Source organism: Papio anubis, chromosome 20, assembly GCF_008728515.1.
Source record: "Papio anubis isolate 15944 chromosome 20, Panubis1.0, whole genome shotgun sequence".
Taxonomy (NCBI): domain Eukaryota; kingdom Metazoa; phylum Chordata; class Mammalia; order Primates; family Cercopithecidae; genus Papio; species Papio anubis.
The window spans coordinates 2,488,181-2,515,161 of NC_044995.1; the positions used below are offsets into that span (position 1 = coordinate 2,488,181).

The 26,981-nt window shown below is 51.8% G+C and overlaps 1 protein-coding gene and 1 long non-coding RNA gene across 3 annotated transcripts in view; one reads left to right on the forward strand and one right to left on the reverse strand.

Moving 5' to 3' along the window:
- Nucleotides 1-3,390: 3,390 nt before the first annotated feature.
- Nucleotides 3,391-17,733, reverse strand: LOC103880130. Its single transcript, XR_001897762.3, has 5 exons — nt 17,643-17,733; nt 17,442-17,513; nt 16,713-16,867; nt 6,627-6,753; nt 3,391-3,615 (listed from the first exon to the last, which is right to left on the reverse strand). It is a non-coding gene; the product is annotated as an uncharacterized LOC103880130 (long non-coding RNA).
- NOVA2 (NOVA alternative splicing regulator 2) overlaps nt 4,452-26,981 on the forward strand; it is a 39,035-nt gene continuing 16,505 nt past the window's right edge. The window contains exons 1-3 of one of the 2 annotated variants that reach the window (XM_031659143.1): nt 4,452-5,104; nt 17,428-17,571; nt 24,977-25,143. In XM_031659143.1, coding sequence (XP_031515003.1) covers nt 5,032-5,104; nt 17,428-17,571; nt 24,977-25,143 — 384 coding nt within the window. In that variant the 5' untranslated portion in view covers nt 4,452-5,031. Of the gene's footprint in view, nt 5,105-15,872; nt 16,303-17,427; nt 17,572-24,976; nt 25,144-26,981 lie in introns of those variants that run through there. The other variant, XM_009194779.4, reaches the window with a different exon arrangement.

Consider the following 26,981-nt stretch of genomic DNA (forward strand, 5'->3'; position numbering starts at 1 on the left):
GACAAAAATCGCAATGAATTTTGTACCAACCTAATATATGCATTGCATCATGAAGTGTGTTTCTCACTGTGAGTCAACAAAGTTTGCAAAAACCCTGCAAAAAAGTTTGCAGTCCTGCCTCTCCTAAATCCTGTGCACTGAGTGGATGGAGGATATTAATAGCAGCTCAGATTTATCTCTTTGCTGAGATCCATGCCAAGTGGTTTTGCCTGCTTTGGCTCATGGACTCCTTGTCATACCCCGAGTATGGTCATGATTCCCATTTGACAGATGGTGAGACTGAGGCTTAGGCTGGAGACAGCCCGTGCCTGAGATCACCAGGCTGGGAAAGCTGAGGTTTGAGCCCCAGTGAGCTTCCCGCCTGAGCCTGCACAGGTAATGCTTGCCCATTTGCCCACTCGCCCAACCTCTCCTGATCTACTCTGCACCTACAAGAGCACTCAGGCGCACCAGCCTGTCCTCAGAGCCCAACAGGTGCATTGATCCTCCTGACACTCCAGCCAGCAGTATCATTTCAACCTCCATTCTGCAGGCTGGAAGACTGAGGCCTTTCATCTCATCCCAGAAAACAAAAGCTAGAAAGCCTTTCCAAGGATGTACCATTCTATCACCCTTCTCCAAACTGCCCTCTTTGAGAGGCAGGAGAGAGAAATGGCTAAAGATGTGTCTTTGACTGCCCAGGCTCAAATCCCATCCTATTCATTCTTCTCCTTCATTGTTGTTTTTTTTTTTTTTGGTTTTTTTTTTTTTTGTTTTTTTTTTTTTTTTTTTTTGAGGCAGAGTGTCTCTCTGTCACCTAGGCTGGAGTGCGGTGACACGATCTCAGCTCACTGCAACCTCTGCCTCCTGGGTTCAAGTGATTCCTGTGCCTCAACCTCCCAAGTAGCTGGAATTACAGGTGTGCACAGCCACTCCTGGCTAATTTTTGAATTTTTTAGTAGATATGGGGTTTCACCATGTTGTCCAGGCTGGTCCTGAACTCCTGGACTCAAGTGATCTTCCCATCTCGCCCTCCCAAAGTGCTGGGATTACAGGTGTGAGCCACTGCGCCCGGCCCAAATCCCATCCTTCTAAACTGTGTAGCTATGTGACACCAGGCAAGCTCTCTGGGTCTCAGTTTCCTTTTCTGCAAGATGGGTATAAGAATAGTAGTCTACCTATAAGACCGTGTTTAAGACTGAAATACGTTAGAATACATGCAAAGTTCTTAGGACAGTTGCCATACCACTTGGCTGGGGAATCTTCCCAGCAGCCCTGTGTAGTTGGACTATTTACCCCCGAGACTTGTCATAGAGAGGAGAAGGCCCTTGCCTGAGTTCACATGGCTAAGAAGTGGGAAAGCCAGAATCTGGATGTAGATCTGCCTGGACTTTTAACCACCAAATCATAACAGTTATTTAAAGGGGATATTGACCAGACACGGTGGCTCACGCCTGTAATCCTGACACTTTGGGAGGCCGAGGCGGGCAGATCACCCGAGATCAAGAGTTCAAGACCCGCCTGGCCAACGTGGTGAAAACTCGTCTCTACTAAAAGTACCAAAAAATAAAAATAAATAAAAAATAAAAATAAAGGGGGTATTAACAGCAGCAGCAACATTTTCCAAATTAAAGAATGCGAGACTCAGAGAGGGTAAGGGCATGGCCAAGTCACACGGCATGTAAGTGGCAGAGCCAGAATGCACACCCAGGCTTGTGCAGGCCAACCTTCACTCCAGCGAGCCTCTCCATATAGCTCTGCCAGGATGGAAGGAACAGGCAGGTTTGGGGATGCCCCTGTCCCAGCTTGGTCTGGCTCTCTGGTATCCCTGACTCTGGCCCCTGCCCAGACTAGGGTGACTGCTCCCCTGAAAGCTCTGGGGTGGGGGCACAGGGGAGGCATGGATGATGGTAAAGGGTGCAGCAGCTCCCTCTGCCAGCCTCTGATTGGGGCCCTGCAGTCCCCCAGGATTTGGTGCTTGGAAAGCTGACGTTGGGTTGCTATGGTGATGGGTTTGGGGCGGTTGCCATGGAAGCAGAACTAGCCTGGGTTTAAAAATATCTAGCAGGAGGTTTGTGTTTGTGTGTGAGTGTGAGTGCGTGACCGACCGTGCTGTTGTGTGTGTCCAAATGGGAGGGCTCGATGCGGGGAGCGCAGGGTTGGGGCTGCAGGCATGACTCGGGGGTGGGGGCTGAGTGGCACACAGCTTTCCATGTGTGTTGTGCGTGTCACTGAGTGACCCGTGAAGTCCAGTTATTGTGTGTGTTAGCCTGTGTGGGCTGTGTATCTAAATGTGTGTGTTTACCCGATGTGTGTGCAAGGAATGACTGAGTCTGTTCGTCAGTCTATACATCACATGTCGCTCATATGTCTTATGTAACATAGGCCATGGATGTCCTGTGGCTTTGATCATGGATTTGTAACTTTTCCGAGTGTGCGGGGCCAAGTGTGGAACTGTCGTGGCTCTGAATATGTGCACCTGGGACATACCTCCATATTAGATATGTGTGTGTCTATTTGTGTATGAGAGCCTGTGTTGTGGCTTTGCGTCTGCATGATTGAATGTGCATTACAGATGAGTGTGTATGTGTGTGTGTGTGTGCCTATCCCCTGTGAGTGTTTCTGTGTGAGACTGTGTTGAAACTGTGCACCTTTGCACCTGCAACAGGGCCAGTGTGACTCTGTGTGTGTCACACAGAGGGGGAAACTTCACAGCTAACTTCATGGATGTTGGGATACGTACCTGTGTGGTGTGAGGCTATTTGACTCAAAGGGTCTAAGGTGTGGAACTCAGCCTGACCCCCGTATCTCTCTGCATCCCTCTTGCCTCTTTCCTGTCTCCATGGCAACCAGCTCCTCAGCTCCCTCCAGGAAGATGGAGGGGGAGGATCCAGACTGCACTGGACCACAGCCCCCTTCCATCCCCCTTGGCTCTGAGGACAATGGGGGTGAGGGGACAGATGGGTAGCCACCCCATCCACCCCAGGCCATCTGCTACCCCCCCATCCTGGGGACCTGAGAGCATGGCAAGGGAGGAGCAGGGGGCATGTTGGAGCCGATCCCCCTGCCGCAGATTCCACAGTAGCCACAATTACCCACATCCAGACCCCCTCTAAGCCTAATCTTGCCCCTGACCAACGCAGGAAGGAAAGATTCCTTGGAGATTAAGAATCCAGGGAGAAGGAAATTCTGGTATCAAGGAACACAGAATAACAGCAATGATCCATTCCAAAGAAAGGCCCCCTAGTTCCAATGATTTTGGGCTCTGAAATTGGACTTGTCCTGCGTTCACATCCCAGTTTCTCTCTGTCAAGCTGTGTGCCCTTGGACAAGCCACCCTCGATGTTCCCAGGCCTCCACTTTGTCATCTGAAAACCAATTTTTCTTAATGACATGAGTAGTAATACTGTACAAGGGCCAAGGCTGTTTTGTTCCCTGTTGTATCTGCAGCATCAAAGACAGTGCCTGGCACTTAGTAGGTAGTCTCTAAGTACTGTTGTTTGAATGGAGTTGTGCCCCAGGGCGGGTGCTCAGGCTGCAACTCCTGCTCAGTGAATTCAATCCCTTGAGGCCTTTCAGCATCACGGTGCTGATTCTTCAAAGGATGGATGAAAGAGTTGAAGGAGAATTTCCCAGCTGAAAGGATTGAAAAAGAGTGAAGTGAAATTTCTTTCTCTTTCTTTTTTCTATTATTATTATTATTATCATCATCATCATTATTATTATTTTGAGACGTCTTGCTCTGTCTCCCAGGCTTCATCATGGCTGACTGCAGCCTCAAACTCCTGTGCTCAAGCGATCCTCCCACCTCAGACTCCAGGATACCTGGGACTACAAGCATGTGCTACCACGCCTGGCTAATAATTAAAAAAAAAAAAAAAAAAATTTTTTTTTTGTAAAGATGGGGCCTCACTATATTGTTGCCCAGCTGGTCTCAAACTCCTGGGCTCAAGTGATTCTTCTGCCCCGGCCTCCCAAAGTACTGGGATGACAGGCATGAACCACCGCGCCCAGCCGAAATTTCTTGTCTTGACCAAGTGAAGTCAAAGTATGCTCCTAAGGCTGTTTCTTCATCTGTAAAATAGGGATAATAAGTGTAACTCACAGAGCTGGTCGCTCTGGGGATTAAATGCGATAACGTCTGTGACGTGCTTGCTTGGAACGGGACCTGGCACACAGTAAGTGCTCAATAAACGTTCATTCAAGGTGAGGAGTGGGGAGGCTTGGAGGAGCCCGGGGTCCTCCCAGCAGCCTGGGGGACTCGGGTCCAGCTCTCTGCCGCCGGGAGGGGCGTGGCCAACCCAGAGGGACGTGGTCCAGGCTTCAGGCTGGACCAATGGGGGCGCCGAAGGGCGTGGCCCTACCCGGCATGGGCGTGACCTCGTGGGGTGGGAGGGGCCAGGCGCTGTGGGAGCCTCCGGGAAGAAGATGCTCGGGCCAGCAGCCACCGCCAGCCCCGTCGCCGCCGCCGCCCGCGCCCGCCGCCCCCTGGGTCCCCACTAGCGGCCGCCTCCGCCTCCCACCTCCGGCCACGCTCCTCCGGCCCCCCGCCCCGAGCAGGGTCTGGGGGGCTCGGCCCTCTTGCCCCAGGGAGCCAAGAGGAGAGGGGGGGTCTTGTCCCCCCAGTGGCGCGTCCAGTCCCCAGCCTCTGTGGTCCCAGGAGAGACCCCACTCCTCAGTTCTTTCCCGGCTCTATCGGAGACCCCCCCTCGGCCCTGCCATTCTACTCACAGCCGCTCTCCAGGCTCTGTCAGCCCCCCGAGAACCGGCTCCCCTTTCGCCTTCTCTCCGCTCCCCCACCCTCTCCACTGTTCTCCTCCCATCGTCCCTCTCCCTCCTCCCTCGTCTCTCGCTCCCCTGCCCCCACTCATGATGATGGTCGCTGGCATGGTGTATCGGTTCTTCATCGGCCTCTCAGGTCCTGCAGCCGTTGCTGTCTCGCGCCGCCGTTGCCGCTGTAACCCCAGTTCTCCCTAGTTGTCGCTGCCACAGTGCCGTTGCCGTTGCTGCAGCTGGCTGCAGCAGCAGCAGCCGCCGCCCCAGGCCCCCCCCATGGAGCCCGAGGCCCCGGATTCCCGCAAGAGGCCCTCTGAGGTGGCCCGCACCAAGCGCAGCAACACGGGAGGTGAGAAAGGGCTGCGGCTCCGGGCGGGGGAGCGGGCAGGGGGCCTCGCCTTTCTCCATCCTTCCCCCCTCCCGTGGCAGGTGCAAGGGCTCTGGGGAGGGGAGAGACCCTCCCCGAGGTGGGGGACAGAGCGGAGAGCTGGAGGAGGCTGGACCCTCCTCCCTGCCGAGGCCCGGGCTGGGAGCCGGTTCAAGCAGAAGAGGGATTGGGGGGGAGGGCGTGATAAGTGTCCTTGGGGGGCGCAGAGGATGGGGGCGTGAGAGCCTCAGGGCAGATGTCTTGTGTGTCCTTGAGGGGTGTGTGATGTGACCCTTTCGGGGCAGGGGTGTTCCCCGGGCTCGCGTGTCCTGGCTGGGGGAGGGGAAGGAGTAGAGGCCTGTGGACCGGGAGCTTCCCAGCCTCCCTCCCTGGGGATGTCCTGAACAAGGGTTGTCCCAGAGGAAGGCTTGTGTGGCCCTGGCGGGATCGTGCGTGGGAACAGGCTGGGTGGGTGTGTGGGGTGAAATGGAGGAAAGGGTGGTGTGTAAAGCTAGGTGGGAGAATGTGAGACTAGGACAGGTATGTATGTGTGTGCTTGTGTGTATGTGTGCCCTCTACGGCCTGGATGTGTGACATTAGGGATCAGGAATATGACAGCATAGAGGGGGTGTATGAGAAAGGGGACAGGGGTCGGGCTCCATATTTGAGACCCTCCAGCGGGTACGTGTGACAAGGAAAGGTGTGTGCTTGTCACCCCCGAGAGGGCTGTGGCAGAGTGTGACACATGAGAGGGTGTGTGTGACAAGCAAGGGGGTGTGTGGGGGACGCTGAATGGGCTGGTCCTGGGCGTGAGCCAGAAGAGGCCGTGTAGATCAGAGGAAAGGGGTCCAGTGTGTGTGACACAGGCGTGGCTGGGGTGGGGTGGGACTCAGAGAAGCTGGTGAGGGGATGTGACAAGGAAAGGGTGTGGGTGTGACTCCAGAGAGGCTGTGGCTGGGTGTGACACATGGAGGTGTGCAACAGTGACATCAGAGGGGGTGTGTGCAACAGGGAAGGTGGGTGTATGACGAGGGAAAGACTGGGGCTTGTGGGTGAAACGCACGAGGGTGTGTAAAAAGGAGAAGGAAGGATGGGTCCCCATGTGACAGGGCACGTGTGCGTATGACACCCAGCTGTGTGTATGGGTGTAACAAGGAGAGGTGTGTGTGTGAAATGGCTGACTGTGTGACACCAGAGATATGGGGATGATTCTGCGTGTGTTTGACAAGGGAGAGTGTGTGTGTGTGTCCTTGTGTATTGGAGATTGCTGAATGTTTGACACCATGGAAGGCGGTGTGAGGGAAGAGAGGGGCTCTCCCTGGGTGTGTGACCCAAGGAGGTGTGCGTACCCGAGAAGAAAAGCCCAGCTGGGAGCTCTAGGTGCATGCCCTGCTGTGGAGGGCTCAGGGAAGAGGTGGGATTTCTTGGGGTCCTCAGAGCCCAGTCCCCTAGCTCCCTGGTAGGAGGGAGACCCCAGAGAGGACAAGCCCCTCCCCGCGGTCACCTTGCCAAAATCTCCACTTCCTCTGGTCTTTTCCTCCGGATGGGAGAGGGATGGCTTCAGGCAGAGTGCACCCTTTCCTCTCCGTCAGGCCTGGCAGTGGGTGGGGTGGGGGCCTCCCACCTCCTCCCTGCAGATGAATACAAGCCAACTTTCTTCCTCCCATCCTAGCCCTCCCCGACCTCCACCCAGGTGGGACAGGAATCAGGGACCCCCTGGATGCCCATGAGGGTGTCCAGCAGAAATTGGAGGAAAGGGAAGTTGGGGGAGGGGATGGGAGGGAGTTTCCTGTCCTTCTTCCTGCTCCCCCACCCCCAGCACACACATGAATATGTCCCTGACTTCCTTCCCTCCTTCCTGCCCCACTGCTGTTCCCAGTCCTGGAGAGATCAGGGACCCAGGAGGTCCCTGAGCCCAGTCAGACTGTCTAGCCCTCCACCCACTAACCTCTAGAGGTTAGGGGGTTCCCACCTTTCTCTTAAAGGGACTGAGATGCTTAGAATCTGATCACTTCGCAGCACAATTTAACACTGATGCCACTGCTGCTAGTAACAGTCACATCTGCCTACGTGGCACCTACTACTCTGAGATATGGGTTAATATCTCAATACAACCCCTGGGAGAGATGATTTGAGCATCTTTTTACAGATGAGGAAAACTGAGGCTCGGCAAAGTGAAACCGCTTGCCCAAGGTCACATGGTGTCTAAGTGATGGAGCTAGAATTTACCCAACCCTGGGCTGCCTAGTTCTGGAGCTCCTGGACAAAACCACTGTGCTATCCTGCCTCCCTCCACAGCGGGGAAATTAGGATGAGCCTTTAGGGACCATCTCCTCCAGACCGTCTCCCACCCCACTTCTGTTTACCCATGGGGAAACTGAGGCCGGGAGATGCAGAGGGACAGGCCTCCATTGACAGAAACACACTCAGGGGCAGGGCTGGGCAAGGGTCCAGGACTTTGACCCCAAAATTGAGGGCTTCTTTCAATAATATACATTCATAGCTGGGGGATGCTGTCTCAACCCATCCCCTTTTCTGAGCCTCAGTGTCCTCATCTGCCATATAGGCACATAAAAATGATCATAAGGAGCTGGGCACAGTAGGTCACGCCTGTAATCCCAGCACTTTGATAGGCTAAGGCAGGTGGATCATTTGAGGTCAGGAGTTCAAGAACAGCTTGGCCAACATGGTGAGACCCTGTCTCTGCTAAAAATACAAAAATTATCGGGGCATGGTGGTGGGCACCTGTAGTCCCAGCTACTAAGGAGGCTGAGGCAGGAGAATTGCTGGGACCCGGGAGGTAGAGGTTTCAGTGAGCCGAGATCACGCCACCACACTCCAGTGTGGGCAACAGAGCGAAACTCCATCTCAAAAAAAAAAAAGTGACCGCAAGGATAATACTAACAATAGCTACCTATATTATTGTTTAATGCCTTACGTGCAATTTCTTGTCATTCTCCCAACATGCTATGATGGAATAATAATAATCAGTTATAATAATGGCTAGACTTATGATACTACAGTATGCCAGGAACTGTCATGGGAAGTGCTTGACATGGATCAATTCCTTAATCCCTACAACAATTCTATGATGTTAACCCATGTTACGGATGAACAACTGAGGCACAGAGAGGTTAAGTCACTTGCCCAACGTCACTCAGCTGATAAGCAGCAGAACCATGATGTGAACTCAGGCGGCTGGCTCCATTGTGTGGGGAGACACTAGAATGGACCTTATTTTTGGATGGGGAAACTGAGGCTCAGAGGAGTGAGGGCTTTTCCTGGATGTCCCAGAAAGCAGTACCCTACTGGACAGATGAGATTCTTGCCCCTCCTGCCCGCCTCTGGGAGCAGATGGGAGAAATGGAGGAGATGGTGGCGGTTCACACTCGCTTCTGGGCACTGCGAGTGGCTGGCAGGTGCTGCTGGGAGGAAAACAAGACACTAAGGGCAGGAAGACTTGGGTGAAGAGGTTGGACGGAAACTCTAGTCAGGGACTCTTTGCAGAAATAAATGACCCCAGTCTGGCAACGGTGGCCCCCCTTGATACAGATCGTAATTCTTAAGCTGCAATAATAATGGACCCCCGTACTCCTGACTATATTCCCACCTCTGTCAACCCCCCAAAAATAAAAACCCATATACAGACACATATACATATCTCACACCCTCAACATAGCTTACACCAGCCAGATCTTGCTCCTAACGTCCCTCTTTTTTTCTTTTCTTTTCTTTTTCTTTTTTTTTCTGAGACGGTCTCACTCTGTCACCCAGGCTTGGAGTGTAGTGGTGCAATCATGGCTCAATGCAACCTTGACCTCTCAGGATCAGGTGATGATCCCATCTCAGCTTCCCCAGTAGCTGGAACTACAGGTGTGCACCACCACACCTGACTAATTCTTTGAATTTTTTTGTAGAGACAGGTCTTGCTATGTTGCCCAAGCTGGTCTCAAATTCTTGATCTCAGGCGATCCACCCGCTTCATCCTCTCAAGGTGCTGGGATTACAGGTGTGAGCCACTATTCCCAGCCATATCCCTCATTCTTTGTTTTTGTTGTTGTTGTTTATTTTGTTTTGTTTTGTTCTGTTTTTGCCCAGGCTGCAGTGCAGTAGCGCCATCTCGGCTTACTGCAACCTTCACCTCCCGAGTTCAAGCAATTCTCGTACCTCAGCCTCCCGAGTGGTTGGGATTACAGGCATGCGCCACCATGCCTGGCTAATTTTTGTATTTTTAGTAGAGATGGGGTTTCATCATGTTGACCAGGCTGATCTCGAACCCCTGACCTCAGGTGATCCACCCACCTCGGCCTCCCAAAGTGCTGGGATTACAAGCATGAGCCAGCATGCCTGGCCACATTCTTTATCATGAAGTCAACATCACCAGGGTTAAGAGCCCCTCCTAGAATGAGATCTTTCAGGATTCATGTCTTGCCACTGTCATGTGCTTGGTGTGGAATCCTCGGGCGAGTTATTTCACTGCTCTGGGCCTCAGCCTGCTTGTCTGAAACATGGAGGCAGGAAGATCTACCTCTCCGGGTTGTGTGCGTTAGATGAGATTACGTATGTGAAGTACGTAGCGTAAGGCTGGTAGATGGTAAGTGCTCAGTAAACAGTCGCTATCATCATCATCATTATTATTATTATATAAGTGCCACTGAGAATGTCATTTTCCCTTTTCACCATCCAATGGTGATTCACTTCAAGAAAACTGTGGCCCATCTGCCTTTCTCTCACTCAGAGACAGTCACAACTCAAGGCAGCATCACACCTTTCAGCATCTCATCCCTACATAAGCACACTGTAGTTGTATTGCATTTCACACCAAATAGGCAACACCGCCATTCACAAAAACACATCACATGTCTGAAGTCCCGCGCCTCCTTGGCGTACTGCTCCCACCCCACACCCTCACCATCCTCTGCCAGCAGCATCCCCACAGGCTCCTGATGATGATACCGATGTCAAACCCCAGCCTCCCTCATAGAACATGCCAGCTCTCCCATCCCCAGCCTCCAAACAAAACCATGAAGTGCTATGAGGGCAACACCTAACATTGATGTTGCATCCAGACTAACACCAAAAACAACACCTCGACAACCCACAGCCCTTCAGCTTTACTTTTGTCATTCATGACCCTCAAGATCAAAGCCACTTTAGAGGGTGAACTCTCTGACACTAAAATAGGCCACTCTTACTACAACACCATAAATCTCTTGGGTAGGCAATGGTTATTTATGGAAGGGGGAAGGGAGTGTTGGCTGATTTTTTTTTTTTTTCTTTTTTGAGATGGAGTCTTGCTGTGTGACCCAGGCTGGAGTGCAGTGGCACAATCTCGGCTCGTTGCAACCTCCGCCTCCCAGGTTCAAGCGATTCTCCTGCCTCAGCCTCCCAAGTAGCTGGGATTACAGATATGCCACCACCATGCCTGGCTAACTTTTGTATTTTTAGTAGACAGGGTTTCACCTTGTCGGCCAGGCTGGTCTCAGACTCCTGACCTCAGGTGATCTGCCCACCTCAGCCTGCCAAAGCACTGGGATTTTTGAAAGCCGTCAGAAGCATCCCTGAGGGGGTGGGTACAGAGGGGCAAGAGCAGAGACTCAGTGACTAGAAGGGGAAAGATGGCACCTTTCCAAGGTGGAAATGTTTGAAATTGCAGCAGGAAATTAATCAGGAGACCTGAACTTGCTATCTTCGGTTCTTCAGACTCTGCCATTGGGTAGAGGGAGCTGCCTGGACCCAAGCGAAGAGTGAAGAGTGGGATGGGAATGGGTGGGTGCGGAGTTCTGGTATGTAGATTCTGCCTCATTAGAAGGGAGAACTTTCTCACAAGCAGTGCCTTGGTTGTTCAAACAGGGTGGGCGTGCGTGATGGCTGAGGGCTCTGAGTTCAGCTGAGGTCACGTGTCTGCCCTTGCTACAAGGAAGGCTGATCAATAGAGACCTGGTTTCTTTCTGGGGAGGTAGGACTCACATGGTAGGAAACTGCCCCAAACAGAAAAGATGTGCAGAAAATTCTGGGAAGGACCGGCACGAACTGATGCTCACAATGGGGGACTCCTGGGAATTCAAGTTCTGAGTCTCTGCAGGGGAGGTCTTAGCCAATCACTGTCCATAGGAGACTCACTTGAAGAGGGGTCTCCAGAAGTCAGATTTGCACTAGTTTAATACAACAAGATTATTTAAGGTGGTCCATGGACAAACTTTTTTTTTAAATTTTTGAACATCGTATGTTTATATTAATGTACGTTAGGGAGAACAAAACATAACCAGCCCTTCAAGCTCCAATTATTAGCAATGATTTTTAAATTTCTTCTTTATTTATTTTTTTTATTTGAGACGGAGTTTCGCACTTGTTGCCCAGGCTGGAGTGCAGTGGCACCATCTCAGCTCACTGCAACCTCTGCCTCCCGGGTTCAAGCAATTCTCTTGCTTCAGCCTCCCAAGTAGCTGGGATTACAGTCATGTGCCACCATATCCAGCTAATTTTTTGTATTTAGTACAGATGGGCTTTCACCATGTTGGTCAGGCTGGTCTCGAACTTCTGACCTCAGGCGATCCATCTGCTTCGGCCTCCCAAAGTGCTAGAATTACAGGTGTGAGCCACCGCACCTGGCCTAATTTCTTCTTTAAATAGATACATTTAGGCCGGGCACGGTGGCTTACGCCTGTAATCCCAAAACTTTGGAAGGCCAAGGTGGGCAGATTCCTTGAGCCCAGGAGTTCAAGACCAGCCTGGGCAACAGGGTGAAACCCCGTCTCTACTAAAAATACAATAAATAAATAAATAAATAAATAAATAAATAAATAAATAAATAAATAAATGCATTTTAAAAGGAATTTAAAGGAAAGGGACCTTGTCTGTTCCCTGCTGCATCCCCAGCACCTGAACCAAGGACTGGAAGGTCATGGGTGCTCAGGAAGGATTTGTTGGAGGAAGGAAAGGAAGGAGAGAAGAAGAGAAGAAAGAATAATTCCAGTACAGAAGGACATAAAAGGGGCAAAATTCTATAAGTTGGCATGAGAAAGACGAATTAGAGAGAGGCTGAGTGCAGAGAATGGAGACAAGGTCTCGCTTATATCAGTGAGAGGACATTCCTCCTCCAAGACGAAGGGAAAAGTTTGGGACAGCCCCCTAGGGAAATGGTTGATTAACAAAGTGGGATTGCCCCTCCTTCTCCTACCTCTCAACCCAACCCACAAATCCCACGTGTAGGGTGCTTGCTCTGTGTCTGATGCTGTGATAAGCACTGAAGTTGTGTTCATGGTGTAGGCAATACTGATAATGATGATATCTAACATTTCTCAAATCCTCCATGTGCCTGGGACCATCCCAAGTACCTTTCCTTACATTTTCTCTTTCATTAATTACAGTAACCCCATGAGGTAGCACTATCACGATTCCCATTTTATAGATGAGGAAAACTGAGGCCCAAAGAGGTGAGGCAACTTGCCCAAGGGCATAGAGCCCATTAGTGGCAAAATTCACTTTTTTTTTTTTTTTTTTTTTGAGACAGAGTCTCACTCTGTCACCCAGGCTGGAGCGCAGTGGCCCGATCTCGGCTCACTGCAACCTCTGCCTCTCAGATTCAAATGACTCTCTTGCCCCAGCCTCCCGAGTAGCTGGGAGTACAGGCGTGTGCCACCAGGCCCGACTAATTTTTGTAGTTTTAGTAGAGACGGGAGTTTCACCATGTTGGCCAGGCTGGTCTCAAACTCCTGAGCTCAAGTGATCCGCCCGCCTTGGCCTCCCAAAGCTCTGGGATTACAGGCATGAGCCACCGTGCCCGACCACAAATGTCACTCTTAGTCTAGAATTGCTTCTGCTGTTTCATACAAAAATTCTCAGGCACAGTTTGAAGAAGTACAAGAGAGAGGGGGCAGAAAATGGGGAAGAGGGTGACCCCAGTTTTCTTCAGAGAAGATGAATACCTTCCACCCTCAGAGGGAAGCGGAGAAGATGCTCTGGCTGGAGAGAAGATGGGGAGTGAAATTGAAGACGCAGAGAGAGGATGGAGTCATAGGGATTAGTGAGAATTCCCTCCCCATCTTTCTGAGCCTTCCAGAGATAAAGTACCCTGTATCTGTGACAAGTTTAGGGTGAGGGTGGGGAAGAGGACATCTCCGTGAGTCCATGGAAGAGAATGAATTCAGTAGGGTTCAGGATGATTGGTAGGAAGGCACCAGAGAGGGGTTAATTACCTAATAGGCTTAATGGTCTGATTAAGCAAGTTTAAGAGGATTGCCTTGGTTTCAGGGAAACTCCTTAATTCTGGACCCTTCCCCATGCCTGCAAAGCCACATCTAGCCCCTCTTCCTACACCTCCATCTTAAACACATAAAGAAACACAGAACTTTCATCTTAAGAGACCAGGCAGAGGCTGGGTGTGGTGGTTCACGCCTGTAATCCCAACACTTTGGGAGGCTGAGGCAGGCGGATCCCTTGAGCTCAGGAGTTCGAGACCAGTCTGAGCAATGTGGCAAAACCCTGTCTCTACAAAAAAATTTAAAATTACCTAGGAGTGGTGGCATACGCCTGTAGTCCCAGCTACTTGGGAGGCTGAGGCAGGAGGATCGTGTGAGCCCAGGAGGTCGAGGCAGCAGTGAGCTGTGATGACACCACTGCACTCCAGCCTGGGCGACAGAGAGAAATCAGGGAGAGTTAGAGCAGTTTCTCTTTTATCTGTTCTATATGTTGAGGTTTTACGTGAGACATTGAAAATAGGCTTCCTGGCTGGGATCTGTGGCTCACCCCTGTAATCTCAGCACTTAGAGAGGCCAAGGTTTGAGACTAGCCTGGCTAACATGGTGAAACCCCATCTCTACTAAAAAAAAAAAAAAATAGCTGGGCGTGGTTGTGAGCACCTGTAATCCCAGCTACTCGGGAGGCTGAGGCAGGAGAATCTCTTGAACCCAGGAGGCAGAGGTTGCAGTGAGCTGAGATAGTGCCATTGCACTGCAGCCTGAGTGACAAGAGCGAGACTGTCTCAAAAAAAAAGAAAGAATGAATGAAAGAAGGAAGGAAGGAAGGAAGGAAGGAAGGAAGGAAGGAAGGAAGGAAGGAAGGAAAAGGAAGGAAGGAAAAGGAAGGAAGGAAAAGGAAGGAAGGAAAAGGAAGGAAGGAAGGAAGGAAGGAAGGAAGGAAGGAAGGAAGGAAGGAAAATAGGCTTCCTTAGCTTAAAAGATAAAGTTGAAAAACCATTGGGGAATGGTTTAAGACCTTAAAATGTGGAAGCAGGATGGCCTGACTCCTCCCTTTCTTTTCCCAGTGCTTATTGCAAACCTACTATGTGCTGTTCAAGTTTTGGGGACACTGTTCAAGTCCCTGGGACACGGGTGACCTCTATGGATGTGGTCCACAGTGGACCTCTGTGATCAGTTACTCTGAAGGCATGAAACGGGGGGATTCATCCCATCTTTGGGGTTCAAGGAAAGCTTCCAAGAAGAAGCAACATTTGAGTGAGGACCTAAAGGACAAAAGATATTGACTGAGGAGGGCCGGGCGCGGTGGCTCACGCCTGTAATCCCAGCACTTTGGAAGGCCGAGGCGGGCAGATCACGAGGCCGGGAGACCAAGACCATCCTGGCCAACATAGTGAAACCCTGTCTCTACTAAAAATACAAAAATTAGCTGGGCATGGTGGCAGGCACCTGTAATCCCAGCTATCCGTGAGACTGAAGCAGGAGAATGGCGTGAACCGGAGAGGCGGAGCTTGCAGTGAGCCGAGATTGCGCCACTGCACTCCAACCTGGGCGACAGAGCGAGACTCCGTCTCAAAAGAAAAAAAAAAAAATTGAGGGGAAGAGAAGCTGCCAGGCACAGAGCATGCGCAAAGGCCCAAAGGTAGGAAGGAGCAGGGCACATTTAAGGAAGAAAAAGTCCACTGAACCTGAGGCCCACGGAGGAAGATGAAGTGAAGCTGGAAAGGTGGGTGGGGCCAAATCACAAAGGGTCGCCAGGCCGGAGTGGAGTGCAGTGGCGCGATCTCGGCTCACTGCAACTTCCCGCTTCCTGGGTTCGAGCGATTCTCCTGCCTCAGCCTCCCGAGTAGCTGGGACTACAGGCACACGCCACCACACCTGGCTAATTTTTGTATTTTTAGTAGAGACAGGATTTCACTATGTTGGTCAGGATGGTGTCGGTCCCTTGACCTCGTGATCTGCCCGCCTCCACCTCCCAAAATGCTGGGATTACAGGCGTGAGCTACCGCGCCCGGCCACAAAGGATCTTCTTACACTGAGAAGGGTCCAGAATTTCCACCCTGAAAGCACTTAGGGGCAACAGGGGCAGGAGAGGCTAGATACTTGCCTTGAGACTGCATTAACAAAATGCTTTTCACATGGTCAAGAAAACTGGTTTATAATAATCAAGGTGCAGTGGCTCACACCTGCAATCCCAGCACTTTGGGAGGCTGAGGCAGGAGCATCACTTGAACCCAGGAGTTCAAGGCCAGCCTGGGCAACATAGGGAGACCTCGTCTCTACTAAAAACATTTTTTAAAATTAGCTGGACATGGCAGCCAGGCACGGTGGCTCACGCCTGTAATCCCAGCACTTTGAGAGACTGAGATGGGCGGATCACTTGAAATCAGGAGTTCGAGACCAGCCTGACCAACATGGCGAAACCCCATCTCTACTAAAAATACAAAAATTAGCCGCGTGTGGTGGCAGGCACCTGTAGTCCCAGCTACTCGGAAGTCTGAGGCAGGGGAACCCCTTACACCCGGGAGGCTGAGGTTGCAGTGATCCGAGACTACACCACTGCACTCCAGCCTGGGCAATAGAGCAAGACCGTGTCTCAGGAAAAGAAAAGGAAAGAAAGAAAGAAAGAAAAGGAAAATTGGCCTATAACAAAGAATGGCCAAAACTCCACAAGCTGCCACTGGCACTGCTTCTAGGTCTTCGAGGCTGTCCTTCATTGTGTTGGTCCCCAGGAGTGGAGGGTGTTAAGCAATGATGGGAGGAGACTGAATCAGAATTGGATTTGAATCTGAGCCCGGTAGCTGTGTTCATGTCCTTGGGCTGGTAGTGACCGTGGGCTGGTGCCTTCACTTCTCTGTGCCCCTCTGTGCCTCAGTTTCCTCTTGTGTAAAAATGGAGCTCATTCCACCCACCTCACCGTGAGGTTGTGAGGAACGGACGAGATCAAGCCCACAAAGCACTCAACACAGCGCCTGGTCAAAAGTGAGTGTTTGGAGTATCCCCAGCATCCAGCCTTCCTCCGCCTCCCCGCTCACCGCTTCCACCTGTCAGACCTCCGTCACCTCCTGCCTGGACCATCGCAGTCGCCACCTCACTGGGCCCCCAGCTCTCCCACCGTTGCTTCTCATGGTCTGCTCCCCTCATGGGCATCAGAGGAATCCTCCTAAAACCTAAGTCAGGCCACGTCCCTCCCGTGGCTCCATCTCACTTGGAGTAAAAGTTAAGGACCTCGCTGTGGCCTGCGAGCCCCATCACCCCTCACCACCAGCACCCCTCTCTGTCCTCATCTCCTCCCACTCTTCCCCTCTCTCATTCAGCCCCAGGCACAGGGGCCTCCTTAGTCCCTCTGGAAGAGCACAGGCACAGTCGCACCCCAGGGCCTTTGCACTCACTCGTCCTTCACATAGCCACGTGGTTCTGTTCCTTCCTCCATAGCCTGCTGATCATAATAGTTCAGAGCACGGACTCTTCAAGTCTCAGCTCTGCCATCTACAAGTGTCCTTGGGTGATTTCTTCACCTTTGTTTCCTCATCTGTATGATGGGTTCCTTCATAGGATAAGTGTGAAAATTCAAAGGACTGGTATTTGGAAAGTACCTAGAACAGTGTAGCACCTATCAGGTGCTGCAGAAGTGTGTGATGATGAATAAAGCATGCCACATTCTTAGGAAGAGCTTCCCTGGCCTCCCTCTCTGACACTGCAGCCTCCCACCCTCCCTGACCCCCTTTTCCTGCCTTTTCTTGTGTCATTAGGAGTCCCACCATCTGACATGAAATATACTATCTGTCTTCCCCACCTAGAAGAATGTAGCTAGCTGTGCGAGCTCTTGGCTGAATCACTAAAACTCTTTCGGCCTTATTTGCCTCATTTGCCCACAAATCGGGGAGCTTTGTCTATTTTCTTCTTGGCCGTTTCCCTAGACCAGTGCCAGGCACATAGCAGGTGCCCAGTAACTATTTGTTGAATGAATGAATGAGTGAATGAAGATCATTATTTGTATTATTCTCCATACTGCTACTGTGACCCCTGGGGTTTCCTCTGCTCACCCCGTCCAAAGGTGAAGACCCCTCCCCCGCTCACCCCCCTCCACCCTGTGTGCCCCCGCAGAGGAAGGCGAATACTTCCTGAAGGTGCTGATCCCCAGCTACGCGGCGGGCTCCATCATTGGCAAGGGCGGGCAGACCATCGTGCAGCTGCAGAAAGAGACGGGAGCCACCATCAAGCTCTCCAAGTCCAAAGACTTCTACCCTGGTGAGCCCCGGCCCAGGTCTCTGCCCTAGGCCTCCCTGCCCTTCCTCCCTTTCTCCTTTTCTCCCTCCCACCTGGGCCCTAGATAGGGGGAAAGTCTGCCCTAGGGACAGTGACAGTGGTGAGGAGGGGGCCTCCCTTCCCCCTAAGGGGACAGAGCTGCCCCCAGCCCGAGGGGCCTGGCCGAGCAGATGGGGGTGGGGGCAGGGCAAGACAATGGGCCTACTGCATATTCATGAGCTCATTTGCATGATGCGCTGGCAGATGTGTCTTTTCCCACACACCTGCCCCCTCTGGTCAGTTGGAGGAGCGAGGGTGGGGAGAGAGGCAGGTGTCAGGGCGTCCCTCGGGGCCTGGGGGCCAGCCAGCCGTGTTCCACAAATGTGCCCCCCAGCTTTGGATTTCTGTCACCCCCTCTTGCCCAGTCTCACTGGTTTTCTCTGTCTCGGTGTCATTCTTTATGTCTCCTTCTCATTCTGTTTCCGATTTCCCATCTCTTGCTCCCCTCCGCCTCCCTCTGTCTCTTGCCCCTCTGTCTGCCTCTGTCTGTCCATCTCTCTGGTTCTGTTTGGATATCCCCCATCTCTTGTCCTGTTCACCTGTCCTCTGCTTTCCCTGTCCCTCCCCTCCTCTTCTCTTTTTGTCTTCCTGTCTCTCTCCCCATCCTTTCCTTCCCTCCACCTCTCATAGCCTCACGTTTTTCCTTTCCTCTTGTCTCTCTGAACTCTGTTCAATCATCCATTCAACCAATATCTACTAGCCCCCTCTCACTGGGGTCCTCCTCTGCTGGCGTCACCCATTTCTTTCTGCCTCTGGTTGTCTGTCTCTCCCTTCCTGTGTCTCTTTTTTTTTTTTTCCCCCTAAGTCTCATCTCCCTCCTGGTTTTTTCTTCCCTTCCTCCAAACCCAGTCCCTTTTCTGCCTCTCCTCCTGCTCCATCTTTCTCCCCCAACCATAAATTTTCCAAGCCCCCTCCACTCTCTATTCCCTCCAAAATCTCTCACCCCTCCCTATCTCCCTCCCAAGACTAATGCCCGACAAGCATCGACATCTAGGATTCCAGGGAAGGCTTCCTGAACTGCATCTTTGGTCCAGTGCTGGTTCTAGTTCATCCTTAATCCCCTTGGATTTTTTAGGTCAAACACCAGAGCTGGAGCCCAGGGTCAGTACACGCTCATTTTCTCTCTCTCTCTCTCTCTGTCTTTCTCTCTCTCTCTCTTTCTCTCTCTCTCTCTCCCCCCTCCATCCTCTCCTCTCTCCTATCTTTCCCTCTCTCCTCCCTCTCTCTCCTCCTCTCTCTCTCTCTGCTCTCTCTCTCTTCTCTCCTCTTCTCTCTCTCTCCACCATCCACCCTGCCCCCAGCCTCCCATCTCACTAAGCAGCTTTGGCAAGAGGTTTAGAGAAAAATCGAGTGAACCAGGCACACCTCCTCCTTTTCTCTTCCACCCTGGCCCAGTTTTCCCCACTCCCCTGTAGCCCACAAGGTATGGATAAGACCTCTGTTCGGAATGTTCCTCCGAGGACACTTGGTTCCTTGCTCCTGGGTCACATTCTGTGCCACGAGACATGTCGTCCCCTCCCAACCCAATGACACACCCCACAGGCCAGGCAGCTGGGAAACCCAGAAGGCAGAACAGACCTTGGTCCTACCAGGTCAAACAGTATTCAGACAAGCAACAGGAGCCAGCGTCTCTCCTCAGCCCCCGGACATGTGGTCAGCCCCCATCCCCACTCCTGGCATGCAACTTCCAGATCATACAGCATGAGCCGGCTGCTGACTCAGAGAAGCAGGACACAGCCCCCTGTGTCCTAGTCCTGTCCCCAGGACTTCCCAGAACCCCACAGGAATGCAGGAAATGGAAAAGCTACTGCAGGAGACAAAAAACATTTCCCTCCACTCCTGGCTTGACACCCTGTCATTCATTCATTCACTCATTCATTCAACACACATTCTCTGAGCACTTCCTCTATGCCAGCCCTGTGCTGGACAGAAATGGGGACAATAGCAGTGGTTGAAATGTCCCAACCTTGCTTCCTTGGTTCTCATATCCCAGCCAGGGAGGCAGACATCACATCGGTGATGACCCAGAGTGGTCAGGGCTGGGACAGGGAAGTCCAAAGGTTGGTGGTTGGAGCCCAGGTGGCACAAAGGACCCAGCCCAGGGAGGTCAGGAAGAGCTTCCTGGAAGAGACGACCAGAGCAGTAGAGAAGAATGAGCGAGGTAAAGTGCAGGCAAGTGTGCCCAGGAAGACAAAATGGCATACTCAGAGGCTACTGAGCAGTTTGGTCAATGTAGCCAAAGCAGAGAGAACATGTGAGAAATGACAGTGGAGAAACTGAAAGGGCACTCTGGGCCTAGTACGTTCGCATGCACAAGCACACACACACTCACACACACTCACACTCTCACAGGCACACTCACACACAGTCTCACACGCTCACACCCTCACACACATGCTTACACTCACACTGACATGCTCACACCCTCACATTCACACTCACACACCCCCACACATGCTTACACAGTCACAATGCTCACACTCACACTCTTTCACACACACACGCTTACACACTCTCCCACTGTCACACATGCTTACACACACTCACATTCTCACACACTCGCACACACCCCACTCTCACACACACGCTTACACAATCACACTCACACACCTCACACACATCCTTACACTCACACTGTCATGCTCACACACTCACAACCCCACACACACGCTTACACACACAGTCACAATGCTCACACTCACATACACACACACGATTACACACACTCCCACTGTCACACATGCTTACACACACTCATTCACACACACTTTGCTCACACACACTTCGCTCACATACACCCCCCACTCACACACACGCTTACACACACAGTCACACATGCTCACACACTCATTCACATTCACACACTCACATACACTCACACACACGCTCTCACTCACACACTCTCACACACACACTCACACACACTGCACTTGCGTTTCTACTACACGAAATAAAAACCTACCCAGCACTTAACCCCAAGGGAAGGGCAGAACACACAAAGAACCTCCCCTCCTTTGTGATGGATCTCAAAGCCCTAGATTCAATCCATCCAGGTCATACATACATGGAGCAACTGAAATGCAAAAAAAGGCAGGTACCTGCCCAAGGGCCACACACACTCCCTTGCGTCAGCCCAGATCCACCCTGGGGATTCCTTTTTTTTTTTTTTTTTTTTTCTTTGAGACAGAGTCTTGCTCTGTCACCAGGCTGGAGTGCAGTGGCACAATCTCGGCTTGCTGCAACCCCCGCCTCCTGGGTCCAAGCAAGTCCCCTGCCTCAGCCTCCCGAGTAGCTGGGACTACAGGCACGCACCACTACGCCCAACTCATTTTTTAAATTTTATTTTAATAGAGACAGGGTTTCACCATGTTGGCCAGGATGATCTTGATCTCCTGACCTCGTGATCCACCCACCTCGGCCTCCCAAAGTGCTGGGATTACAGGCTTGAGCCACCACCACCGGCCACCCTAAGGATTCTAAAATGCTGTCTGATGTTGAAAATCTGCTTGAAACTTTAGACCCTAACTGCTGAAGAAAAGCACAGACACACACACTTTTTATTATTTATTTATTTATATTGAGACAGGGTCTTGCTCTGTTGCCCAGGCTGGAGTGCAGTGGCACGATCGTGGCTCGCTGCAACCTCAGCCTCCTGGGCTCAGGTGATTCTCCCACCTCAGCCTCCTGAGTAACTGGAACTACAGGTGTGCACCACCAGGCCCAGCTACTTTTTTTTTCTTTTTTTGAGACAGAGATTCACTCTTGTTGCCCAGGCTGGAGTGCAATGGTGCGATCTCGGCTCACTGCAACCTCCACCTCCCCAGTTCAAGTGATTCTCCTGCCTCAGCCTCCCAAGTAGCTGGGATCACAGGCGTCCGTTACTATGCCCAGCGAATTTTTTGTATTTTTAGTAGATATGGGGTTTCACCATGTTAGCAGGCTGGTCTCGGACTCCAGACCTCAGGTGATCCACCCACCTCAGCCTCCCAAAATGCTGGGATTACAGGCATGAGCTGCCACACCCGGCCTGCATATTTTTTTTGTAGAGACAGGGTCTCGCTATATTGCCCAGGCTGAACTCCTGAGCTCAAGCCCTCCATCCACCTTGGCCTCCTAAAGTGATGGGATTGCAGGCATGAGCCACTGTGCCTCACCACACACACTTTAAAAAACATGTTTATGGTTTTATAACACACTTCCATCAAAGCGCAAAGTCTTGAACGACTACTTAATATATTCATCTTCTTTTAATATCAAAAATACAAAAACAAAACTGTCATCATTTTATGCCTCCCTCCAAGACACACACATAGAGCTGATCACTCCATACACACCAAATTTAGCAGAATGCAGAGACTCTGAAGCCAGACACCTGGGTTCAAAACTCCGAACATCCACTACCACCGTCTAAGAGAACTTGAACAAATCTTGAGCCTTCTGTATGCCTCAGTGTCCTTAGCAGGGAATTAGGGACAATCAATAATGATATTGCCTACTTCATATATTAAGTGAACACGTATGTATAAAGTACTTTGGTCAAGCATGATGGCTCACATCTGTAATCCCAACACTTTGGGAGACCGAGGCGGGTGGATCACTTGAGGCCGGCCTGGCCAACATGACGAAATCCCATCTCTACAAAAAATGCAAAACTTAGACAGGCGTGGTGGCACATGCCTGTAATCCCAGCTACTCAGGAGGCTCAGTCATGAGAATCACTTGAACTGGGAGGCAGAGGTTGCGGTGATCCGAGATCGCACCACTGCACTCCAGCCTGGGTGACAGAGCAAGACTCTTGTCTCAGAAAAAACAAAACAAAACAAAACAGTGCTTAGAATGGTGCCTGACACTTGGGTTGTATAAGGGTCAGCTGTTATTATTAGACACTCTTTGGGGGCTTAACCAACCCCCCAAAAAGCCCCTGTGGGCCACCTTGTAAGAACTACAAGGGGATGGGAGGTCAAGGACTTCCTGAGTTTGAAGGAAGCTTCACAGAGATGCAAACCCTCGGCCTGCTCTTCCTGGGGCATCCACCTCCCCCTACCCCGCCCCCTAGTTCCCACCCCAACCCACACCCTTTCCTATTTACACCAGACGGAGGCAGACTGCAGGCTGACTCACCCTTGGCTCAGACCAAGCCATTGTTCTGGGGCTGGGGGGGGTAGTAAGAGTGAGGAACATGGCCCAAAGCGGGTGGGGGATGTCAGCTATACAAGTGACCCACAGACAGTGGCGCCCAGACACATGGCGAGGCTAGCCTGCCAGACTGGGAAGTAGCAATCGAGGAGTCAGGGTCATGGCACCAGCGTGCTGCACTGAAGTGCTTGCTGGACACTGACGCACACCCCAGGTATCCCAGACACACAGGTACACAGCCACACGGCGCCTGGCACACACTCAAGACCTCTTTTTTTTTTTTTTTTCTTTTGAGACACAGTCTCGCCCTTTCGCCAGGCTGGAGTGCAGCAGTGTGATCTCTGCTCACTGCAACCTCCGCCTCCCAGCTTCAAGCGATTCTCCTGCCTCATCCTCCCATGTAGCTGGGACTACAGGCGTGTGCCACCACGCCCATCTAATTTTTGTATTTTTAGTAGAGACGGGGTTTCACCATGTTTCCCAGGATGGTCTCGATCTCTTGACCTCATGATCCGCCCACCTCAGCCTCCCAAAGTGCTGGGATTACAAGCGTAAGCGACTGTGCCCAGCCACACTCAAGACCTTTTACATTCTCAGAGGCAGAACTCCCTTCAAGGAGAGAGAGAGACACACTCACACTCCACACATCACACACATCCCGGCTCACCCAGGCACGCAGATTCTCACACTGACCAGTCAAGTTTTCTTTGTCTCACTGTAATTCACATGCTGAGACACACACACATACACAAACACACCAGTCATCCAAAAAGTCCCACAAACTGACACCTGAGTCTGTCTGTCTTGCTGTCTCCTTCTCAGGTTCACACATGCCAGTCATAGGGTCTTTCCTGTCTCCAATACATATATTTATACACACACTGGTCATCCAAATAGTCTTAGAAACATCCAGAAGTGTGTGTCTCTTTCACTTTCACAAACACACATACACACACAGATGCAGACACACACTGCCATCCAGTCTCAAAGTGGTATATATTCATTGTACAGCCTCGATCCCACTTTGTGAGATTCTTTTGTTTCTTTCTCTCGAACTCTCACACACACTCAGCTCTGTCTCACAAAGAGTCTACGTAACCTTGATCATCAAAGCGACACCAAAGTCTGGCCCACACACGAGGGCACACACGAACATCTTCACCAGAATCACTGTGTCACATAGTCTGTTCATAAGGCAGTCTCTGCACTTTGTCTTCTACAAACACAGATTAGGATCATCTAGTCAGTCCTGCTCAAGTACACACACACACACACACACACACACACCCCACTCACCAAACAGCCTCGCAGACACACACGCTGGTCACAGTGTCACCCAGAGTCTCTTTCACGCATATATCCCAACACCCCCCAAGTTTCTCTCTTCCCCGTGCCCCCACTCCCCAACACTCTCATGCAGAAATGAGAAGGATGCCCAGGACAGAGCCACAGCCAGTATCTGGAGAATCTCTAGGAAAGACACCCATCCACCTCCCTCCCCAATTCCTTGGTCCCCACTCCTCCACAAGTAGCCTTTGACCCACCCTGCTCTCCCCTGTCCACACCCCTGCCCTCCCCCACCCCTCAGCCCTCCATCTGGTGGGTTCAGACAGGCCCTCAGGCCTCTCCTCTGCCTCCCCCATCCCCCAGCTCTTCCCCCATCCTCTCCAAAAAGCCCAGAGGCCGACGCTGCAGGCTTTCAGGGGTTGCCATGACAACAGGGCCTCGTCCCTCGTCCCCCTGGGGGTGGGCTGAGGACCCGGCCAGCCAGACCGATAAGGGGGTTCCAGTTACTGTGGCAACCGTTGCAGGCCTGAGCTCTCTGCTTCCAGAAGGGGAGGAGGGTGGAGTGAGTGAATGGTTGCCAAAGCAACCAGGGAACCGCAAGAACTGAGAAGAGGCAGCTGAGCCCTGTCTCCCCTGCCCAGGGCTGCTGTGGGCATCGCAAAACACTTAAGCATCATTCTTCCATCCCTAGAGGTTGTTTTAGGGGAGGGAGATGAAGTGCAGATTATAAAGCAGGATTCCACTCATTCTCCCAGCTACCTGTCATGGCCTAGGGGCCCATGCCTGCTCCCCCAGGCTCACTGTGTGATCAGTCAAATCCACTCTCTGGACCTCAGCTTTCCTCTTCCATTAAATGGGGCCTGTCTCTCAGGAATGTCCCTATTCCTGTCTCATGAGTGTGCCCTCTCTCTCCCTTGCTCAACAGGAACCACAGAGCGGGTATGCCTAGTACAGGGCACAGCAGAGGCCTTGAATGCTGTGCACAGCTTTATTGCCGAGAAAGTCCGAGAAATCCCACAAGCGATGACCAAGCCTGAGGTGGTCAACATCCTTCAACCCCAAACCACGATGAACCCCGACAGAGCCAAGCAGGTCAGCTGGGGCAGAGACTGGGTTGCTGTAAAGCTGGTGACATTCACGAAGAAACATTCCTCCCACATCACTACATTACTGTGAGGTTCAATGGGACAAAGCTGATAAAAATCTCATCAGGCAAAGACCACATGGTAGTGGTTAGTATTATTCTTAGGGAGTCAGCTCTAATAGTATAGAAAGGACTCCAGACCATTTGGAGCGGGCTTGATTCCAGAGAGGGAGTGAACGTCTGGGAGAATGTGGCACGATTCCCTACTGTTCAATCCTTCCTAGGATTCTCTAGTTCCTCTTCTCCCTTCCACCTCATCCCATTGTCTCTCCGAACGACCTGCCTCCCACTTCCTGTTATCGCCGGAAGTGACCTCAGTGACGGTTCAGTCACATCCAGAAGAGTTTACAAATAGTCTCTCATCCTCCTTCCCTCCATAATTAACGTATGGAGGTAGGGGTGGTGTTTCATTAGCGAGAGCAGATGTGGGTCCCTCTCCTACACAGCCCTCTCCAGGAAGGAATGGAAAGGGGCGGGCAGCGCTCCTCTGTTGCCTCAGTTAGGGGAAGCTGTGGCATAGGGGCGTGGCAGGGAGTGGCCAATCGCTTCCCGGGCCTCTCCGGTTGCCATGACGACGGTGCGCACCGGGCAGGTGAGCTCCCCTCGAAGCTGCGGGCCGCGCGGCCCGGACCCGGAAGTGGGTAAGGGAACGGGAACGCAGAGCTGGCTCCCGTTTTCTCTCCCGTCCCCACTCCCCTATGCATGCGTACTCCGTGCAATGGGGCGAGAACCCCTGGGCTGGGAGGGCCCCTTGCGAGGGATAGTCAATGTCTACCTAAAGGCAAAGACAGGAGAGAGGGCGTCGGTAAAAGAAATCTGAAATTCTTGGGTCCTGTCGTTGCCCTCAGGTGGGGCAGAGCACAGGCCTGAGTTCCCCTAAGCTCCTGTGGAAACGGTGGGCGGAGAAGCCTGGAGGAGCGCTGCAGGGTGGAGCGCTCCCAAAAAAGACAGCGGGGCTTGGGGTGTGGAGCGCGGCCGCTGTCCTTGGTGCTGAAGCGACTCCGCTCCTCGCTCCCCGCCAGGTTTCTCCCGAATCCCTTCCCACCAGCAGGGCACAGGTTATTCACAGTTTACAGGGAGGCGAGCGCATTGCCTCTTCCCTCCGCCTTGGTCGTGGCCACAAGGGACTCAGGGTTCATCAAGAGTTTGTGAATGTTGCAAGGAAAATGGGGTCAGCACCATCTGTGCCTGAGCCTTCTACCGCCTCCCCCTAATCCACAGGAGCTCTGAGACAGTGGAGTCGAAAGGTTATAGAACCAGGATTTATTCTCTGCCGTATTACTCGTGTGTTCCAAAGACTGAGAGAGATCATAGCTGAAGACTCAGGCTCTGGGCTCTGTTGTTGAGTTGAATCCTTCTCCGTACAGTACTTACATCCTATGTGACCTTGAGCAAGTGACTTTGATTTATCCAAGCCTCATTTTTCTCACCTGTAAAATGACATTCATTATGATGCTTCCTTAAGGGTGATGGTTAGTGTTCGTTGATGTTTGAAAAGCACGTAGCTTGTGTGTATAACGCATAGAAAATTAGCCCCCAAAATGTTCTCTGTTGTTATTGTGGGATTTTTGAGTCAGGAAACAGGTCTACTTCTTTTCTGCCTTGAACTTGCCGTGTTACTCAGAGCCCCTTTCCTTGTGTAGGCCTCAGTTTCTCTTTTATTACAGTACAGCAGCTGGGCCAAACCAGGGATTATAAATTAAATAACTAAAGTATTGAAAAGGGGAACAAAAGACTTGAGGGTTGCTGCTCTCTGGAGAGGGTATGCCATCTTTGGAGGGAGAAG